Source organism: Octopus bimaculoides, chromosome 2, assembly GCF_001194135.2.
Source record: "Octopus bimaculoides isolate UCB-OBI-ISO-001 chromosome 2, ASM119413v2, whole genome shotgun sequence".
NCBI lineage: Eukaryota > Metazoa > Mollusca > Cephalopoda > Octopoda > Octopodidae > Octopus > Octopus bimaculoides.
In genome coordinates, this window is record NC_068982.1 from 55422762 (window position 1) to 55431219 (window position 8458).

The 8458-nt window shown below is 36.4% G+C and overlaps 1 protein-coding gene across 1 annotated transcript in view; it reads right to left on the reverse strand.

The window, feature by feature from the left end:
• The window catches only part of LOC106876318 (sodium/glucose cotransporter 4), a gene marked incomplete at its 5' end in the record, with an annotated part of 66278 nt that overhangs the window by 21999 nt on the left and 35821 nt on the right, over positions 1-8458 (reverse strand). Inside the window, 2 exons of the mRNA XM_052965846.1 lie at positions 691-826; positions 2461-2669. Of these exons, the coding sequence (XP_052821806.1) occupies positions 691-826; positions 2461-2669 (345 nt within the window). The remainder of the gene's footprint in view (positions 1-690; positions 827-2460; positions 2670-8458) is intronic.

Here is an 8458-nt window from a genome sequence, read left to right on the forward strand (position 1 = left end):
ACATGATGAAAATACAAAATAATTGTAATCCATAACTGAAGTATATCTGATGAATTCATCTTTCATGATGCATTTATGCATGCATAACATTTTTAGGAATTTTCTTTGAAAATAAATAAAAATTAGTCACCAACAAATTCACAAGTCTTTCTTTATCATTTAGATTCTTATTTGAATTTAGACAACATTGAATGAGTAAGTCAAAGTGCTTGGGTGAGCAAGCAAGTGTGCACTTCAGAATAATTGCATGCAAGCATTTATTTTGTAATCTACCAATGGGTGAATGAAGAGAATTTTTGTAATGTGTTGCTAATCTTCAATATTGGCTAAAGAATTTGTAGAATGGAAGTAATAAAAAAAAAACACAATACATCTATGTCTGGAATATTTATCAATGTATTTCTCCAATTTTCAAATTGAGTAAGGCTAAACACCAAGGCATGTGGCTTTCTCTGTTTCAAAGTGATCGAGCAAATGTTTGGTAGGTGTAGTAATATGCAAGACGAAAACAATGGTAACTGGAGCAGGCAAAAAAGCTGAAACAAGGATTCTTTTAATAGAATAGATGGAAACAAAAGACAAAAAAGATTAATGTCACAGAAAAATCAAACTACGTTGATACTGCTCTGGCTTGTTCAAATAAATGCTCAATATTTCTAAATCTATCTTGAATCACAAAATTGTAGATACCTTTATATAAAATTCGAGAAATCATTCCAGGGAAAATGAGAAGAAATAATGGTAAAATTTTGAGATATCCACAAAATACTGTAGCTGCTTTGCTGTGGTCATAGTTCTTAGCAGCAAGGGCTCTCTGAACAAGGACCTAGAAAACAGTATAATATAAATAAAATCTAAATTAAGGAAAGTAAAAAATATACATCATAAACTACTGAGGAGTGAAGATAAATAAAAATATGAGACGGAAATGGGGAGAAAGTAAGGAAAAGGATGTAATGAATGGAAGTATATACAGAGAAAGGATACTGAGAAATCTAAGAAAAATTTATAGAAATAAATTTAAAGAAATTTGAAGAGGATTTACAGACTGGTGTTTAGATAAAGACAGAAAAAGCTAGCAAGTAAAACTTCTTTTACTTCTAGCAAGCTAAAAATAAAGGAAGTGGGGAGTACAAAAAAAAAAGAGGGAGAAAACAAATGAAGTTGTTACTGTTATTGTTGAGTTAACCACAAGGTTGGATAACCTCCTTGTCTGTTTCTGAAATTTTCTCCAGAATGTTAAAAGTACTTTTATCTATAAATTTATGATATGATTTGAACTATCATACAGTCATCATCATTTAACGTCCATTTTCCATGCTGGCATGGGTTGGATGGTGTGACTGAGAACTGGCAAACCAGGAGGCTGCATCAGGCTCCAGTCTGATTTGGCAAGGTTTCTACAGCTGGATGCCCTTCCTAACACCAACCACTCCGAGAGTGTAGTGGGTGCTTTTTACGTGCCACCAGCACAGGAGCCAGTCAGGCGGCACTGGTATTGGTCATGCCCAAATGGTACTTTTTACATACCACTGGCATGGGTGCCAGTCAGGCAGCTCTGGCATTGATCACACTTGAATGGTACTTTTTACATGCCACCAGCACAGGCATCGGCCATGCTCGAATGGTGCTTTTTATGTGCCACCAGCACAGGTACTAGTCAGGCGACAACTGTATATGATGATGATCACTTTAGATGATGACTTACCTGATCCCCTGAAATTGCTGGCCTGGTGCCAAAATTTAAAACTAATATTTACATAGGTGCAGGCGTGGGTGTGTGGTTCCAGGTTTAGTCCCACTGTATGGTACCTTGGGCAACCAGGCCAACCAAAGCCTTGAGTGAATTTGGTAGATGAAAACTAAAAGAAGCTTGTCATGTATGTGTGTGTGTGTGTGTGTGTGTGTGTGTGTGTGTGTGCGTTTGTGTCTGTTTGTCCTCTCACCAGCATTTAACAACCAGTGTTGGTGTGTTTACATCCCTGTAACTTAGCGGTTCAGCAAAAGTGACCGATAGAATAAGTACCAGGCTTTAAAAGAAAATTTTAGGGTAGATTTGTTTGAATAAAAACTCTTCAACACGGTGCAGTCTAATGACTGAAACAAGTAAAAGATAAAAGACAAGAGATTTATATTACATTTCAAACAATTTCATCTCCAGTCACCAATGGATACTTTATTTTTCGATGTGTGTGTAATATGCGGCTGGATATAACTACAAACACTTATTTCTAAATTAAGAAGATTCTAATTTTCTAAATCTAAATCAATCAAAATTAAATCAATCAAAACATAGAAGATTATGAAAGTATGCTTCAATTCAAAGGTACCCAAAGTACTATGCAGTGGGACTGAACCCAGAACCATGTGGTTGGGAAGCAAGATTCTTACCACACAGCCACTCCTGTCTAAAACAAATTATAATTTTACATTTTTAAACCAGAGAAAAAAAATTATTACCTGATCAGAGCACCAGTACCAAATAGAATTAATGGTCAATCCTATAACACCAGGTCCAGGAATATCATCTGCATCATAAGAATGGAAAAGATGCATATAATCTTCTCTTGGGTAACCACATTTGGTTGTATTGTCCATCAAAGTTGTGTTAGGAATAGCTTGAGGGTACTTTTCTACCATGGCATGATAGCCACCAACTTTAATGAAACCTAAACAAGAAAACATTTTATGGAAAGTTACAATACAAATCAATTTCTGAACTAATTAATCTTCTACAAGAAATTGTAGCTTTACATGTGTGTAATAAATATTTTATATATCATCACCATCATCATTTAACATTCATTTTGACAGGAGCTGACCAGATGAAGGGCTATTCAGGCTCCATGTCTGTTTTAGCATGGTTTCTATGGCTGGATGCCCTTACTAATGCCAACCACTTTACAAAGTGTACTGGGTGCTTTTATGCAACACTGGCATGGGTACTTTTTTATATGGCGCCAGCACTTACATGCTCACAAGATTAGGGATGCTCAGCTGGAGAGGGTTGCAAGGGACGAATCTGTATGCAAGAACAACCATGCTTTTCCTTAGTTTGAGTTGTCTTTTTAAGCACAGCAAACTGCCAGTATCTTTTTTGGAATTGGATGTTGAAGTAAATATAAAGCTATAAGTAATAGCATGTAAATATAGGGAAGAAAAAGCCCTTGGATATAAAAAGTCAAAGGAGGCCCCAAACAAATGCGTAAATTATTATCTTCATCATTTGACATTCACTAAAATGATACATGCATCAGGTCTCTGCCTCAATTTGAACCTGGACTGTTTGTTTCTAAATTAGGACGGTTTTAATGGAACCAACCAAAAAAAAACAAAAAAACAAAAAAAAAGCAGAATTTTTCAAATTAAGTGATGATGTCGTGCAAAAAAACTAATGACATCCAACAACTACACATCAAATTCATTGAAAACAGTTGAGAATGGAGGACACACAGTCATGTGTTAAGTAAAGCAACCAGATTTGTTAACATGAACTGTTTGCAACACCCAATAACCAAACTGCCACTAACTTAAAAATCAACCATGGCAGAGGAAGTGATATTCATTCACTGTCCAACTAAATTACAAATACAAGTACAGCATTCTCAAATACTCTCTTAGGTTCCTAGAACCTTTGCTCTCTCATGCTCACCAAATCAGATCATATTAATTTAATTTTCTGATGTAATTCTGCTTCTTTTCTTGGAACTGTCATACTCCATTTCAAACTTTTAGCAATAAAACAGAGGGTGATTGGAAAACTTAAGACTATTCTTATTTTTCTTTAGACCTATCTTTTATTTGTTAAATTGGTGAACCTGTGGAGGAAAACAAACTAAACAGCCCTGATTCCAACACACAATGCTTCACTTAAGAAAAATATGCAGCTTACAACATACAGAATGTTTCAACCAGTGACGTTGGCCAATGTGTAGCCAGATGCACTCACACTGTAACTGCCACAATTTCACAATCAAGTCCTGTGACAAAACAATTGCTTCACACTTATAAGGACCCCACTGTCAAACATATGAAGGCCCAACATGGAAAATGATTTGAAAGAAGTCATACAACCCACATCTCACATTCAAAGGTACAGCTTTCTACACTTGACTTCCACATGGACATTTGTAAATTTGAATTCCATAAACACTCCCTAAACATTTTGCATGTCCATATGATTTTCCATTTCAGCAACATTTTCTTAGCAATTGTTAACATTCCATGCTTTTTCGTTTTGCATTTAAGTTTTTGCTTTGTTTGTGCACACACCCACTTTAATTTTGTCATGAACACAAACACTCTTCTGCATATACATTATCATCATTTAATGTCTGCTTCAATGCTGGCAAGCGTTGGACTCTTTGACAGGAGATGGCCAGTTGGAGAGTTGCCCAGGTTTCAATTGTCTGTTTTGGTATGGTTTCTATGGCTGTATACTCTTCATAATGCCAACCACTTTACAGACTGTACTAGACACTTTTTACATGGCGCCAGCACAGGCACTCTTTCGTGACATTGGCATGAGTGCTTTTATGTGGCAGTGGCACGAACACGTTTATGTGACATGACACATGCATAGCACCAGCACAGGTGCTTTTACATGAAACTGGTACAGGTACTTTTACATGACACCAGCACCAGTGAGTCCTCACTGCCACTTTTTTTTCATGTTCCTTTTTTATACACATTCACCAGTGCACTTTAAATGCATAGACACAACAGTTGTTTTTCTATTTCATTCTACTAACAGTTTTTACCCTGTAAACTTTATGTTGACCACATGGTGACGTGTATAACCCTTATAGCATAACAATGGTCAACCTTCTACATAACATATCATTCATAATCAGCAGGCCCACATGCAGCTGGCATTTGATTCATGTGTGTACACATATTCATGGTGTCCTATTCTCTTTTCTTAGTTACATCATGCATTCACAATACATGCTTTTGCATTGTGTGAGTTTACTACCTGTATTTTACCTGTTAACAAGTCTGGTCAAGTTAAATTTATTATATTCTAAATTAAACCTATCATATTCTCTTAATATTTCCAATAAGGAACACAGGCTGTGCTCTCTGTGCTTTTTCTCTTATCCTCATTTATATTCTTCCTTGTACATAATTTCACTCAGGTCACAGTGTGCATAGACGTAACTTACTCAGCTCAGATTATACTGGATGTCTTTTACAACTTGTCACACTTGATTTACTTACAACAATTACTCATAACTGCCACTAGACAGGCTTGGGTTCTGCTGTCATTTCAAAGTACCAATCAGACTGTACAAACATATATAGTACCATAAATCTCTCTGTTATAATATGGATTAAGAATATATGTTATTTTTTCCCAATTCTTGCAATGCAAATTGGTAGCTGTAATATATTCAGATCTATTTGAATATTATATACTGCATTGTATTCAGAACCACTTGAATATTGCACTCAATATATGAAATTTGGTATTTCACTTTTCAGAAGCGCTTAAATACATATGCAATTCAGTACTACATTGGCTGATGAAGATACTCTCATGGAATGTGACCAAATGAAGTTCATTTTTCAACATAGTCCCCCTTGCAGTCCACACACTTCTTCCATCAGTGTTGCAGTGCTTGGATTCCATTGGTGAAGAAGTTTTCATTCTACTAGTCAGAAAGTTATTAAAAGCAGACATGACATCATCACTGTGATACTGGTTTCCAGCCAAGTGTTTATTCATACTGAGGAACTGATGATAGTCAGATGGGGCAAAAGAAGAATAGGGAGGCTGATCAACCAGTTCAAAGCCACAGTCGTGCTCAGTAACCATTGAAACCAAGGACTTGTGTGCTGGAGCATTGATTGTCCTGATGAAACAAAACCCCTTTTGTCAGTTTTCCTGGCTGTTAATATAGTACTTTCCATTGATGATGTAGCCTTTTGAAGATAGTCAATAAACACAATGCTTTTTGCATCCCAAAAAACTGAAGCCATCACCTTCCCTGCAGATGAAACAACCTAGGCCTTCTCTCGAGCAAGTGAGGTTGGGTGTTTCCACTGCATGGATTGTCTCTGACTTAAAGTGATGAACCCAACACTTATCTTGGGGTAGGAAACATTCAAAGAAACCAGCTGGATCTGCATCAAACAATGTCAGATTTTTCCTGTGATGGGATCAGCCAGGTGCACTTTTGATCAGGTGTTAGAAGATGTGACATCCACCAAACAAAAACCTTTGTCATGCCAAGTTCATTGTGCAGAATACTCTGAACTCTTTTGCAGGATATGCTAACAAAACAACATTGGCTATTTGATTTATAGTTAATCACTTGTCATTTGTCACCATGTGGTGAACACAATATTTTCCTCAGTGGCGGCAGTTGCAGGACATCAGGATCTTGAGTCATTTGCATGACTCTCCCTATACCTCCTAAATTCAGCTGCCCACTTTTGCACTCTTGATACAGCTGGGGTGTCATCCCCTAATGTAGCTAACATGTCAGCATGAATGTTCTTGGGGACTAAACCCTTTTTCTGTAGATATTTGATAACACCATGATACCAAATTTTGTCCATTTTCAAGAAGTCACCACTAGTTACTTTTCAAGTCTTCTTTGAACAGTCAGTTTACTTAGAAAGAAACAATGCAGTTATTAATAAGAATAGTTGAGATTAATGCAGGCAAGATTTCATAGCTCTAGCATAACTCCATAGTGAGCCTATGAACCTTTCAGCCCACCCTCATATATACATTGGAACAATGTTATCAGTGAGTGACAATTTAGGGAAAGCATTAAATACATTCATATCTAATTATACTCAACCATCTTTTTTTTTTACAGCAAGCCATCACTGTTGCTCCTCTAGATCATTTGTTGCTCTCATCCATCACTCACTTTTGTCATCATCTGTACCTGTTAGCATACATCACTGGGTCTCTCAGATGAGCAAGCATGATTGCTATTACAGTTTCTCCTCCAGCACTACCTCTCTTTCATAACTTCTGCCTCTACCACTCTCACACTCCAGTCACTGTTTTTCTCCTCACTCACTTCTCTCAACCTAGTCCTTCTGGCATCACTCTCTTTTCTATTCACAGCCTTTTGGTAACACTGACTTAAACTAATAAAATCACTGCAGACTCAAAAGAGCAGTTTAATCTTGCTGAGGACAGAACAACTTCTTTAATGCTGGCACCATGATAAAACATACTCAGAATGCCTTGTAAAGGGGCTGGTGTTATAAAGGGCATCCACTGGAGAAATAATGCCAAAATTTAAAACACATGAATAAGACAATTGTCCTTTAACCCATTTAGGAAGGTGGTAATTCTAAATAAGAGTTAATTTAGACTATGACAACCCATCTGATGAATGCTGGTAGTAGTGATATATTTCTTCTAAATATTATTTAAAGGACACAAGCTCTAAGATAGCATATTTTAGAAAATAAATTTGTCTTACCTCATCTAACCTAATTAGTTTAAATGAATGCATCACTCATCAGCATCATGACAAATGTTGTTATTGTTCTAGTAGTAGCAGTAATCGTCTGGGTGTGTATGTGTACTTCCTCACCCTGACATCCCATGTTAGTTGTACATGAGTACCATCATCATGTATTCATTTCTAATCTTCCATGAAAACATGTCCACTGACGGAAATATTACCCTGCTTGGAAACAAGAGAGGTTTGGCAACAGGAAGGGAGTCCAGCCTTAGAAAACCACCTCAATGAATTCCATCTGACTTATGCAAACATGAAAACATAAGCAATTAAAATAACAATGACAGCAATGGCAATGATACTGATTTCAAATTTTGGCACAAGGCCAGCAATTTTTGGAGGGTGGGGGATAAGTCGATTACATTGACCCCCAGTACTCAACTAGCACTTATTTTATAGACCCTGAAAGGATGAAAGGCAAAGTCAACCTCAGTGAAATTTGAACTCAGAATGTACAGACGGATGCAATGCCGCTAAGCATTTTGCCTGATATGCTAACGATTTTGTTAGCTTGCTGCCTCTGACATGCTTATAATACTGGTTTCAGATTTTGGCACAAGCCAGCAATTTTAGGGGAGGGGTAAGTCGATTACATTGACCCCTAGCACTCAACTGGTACTTATTTTATCGATCCTGAAAGGATGAAAGGCAAAGTCAACCTCAGCAACATTTGAACTCAGAATGTAAAAGAAGGCATGCTAACAATTCTGCCAGCTCACTGTGAAAGTGAGACAGCTCAATCAAAAAGGCGATGTTATAAGCTATTTAATAATATAAACAATATAACTTTTTGAAAACGTATTTTCTGGAAGATAGCCTAAGATAATAATGTTTAACAACAACTTCAACACAAGAGACTAATATAAATAAAATTTCAAAGGAAAAAGAATTTAAGAAAATAGGTTTAAAAACATTTTTAAAAACAAAGATAAAAAATTTTTTAATTAAAACAAATAGAAACTAAA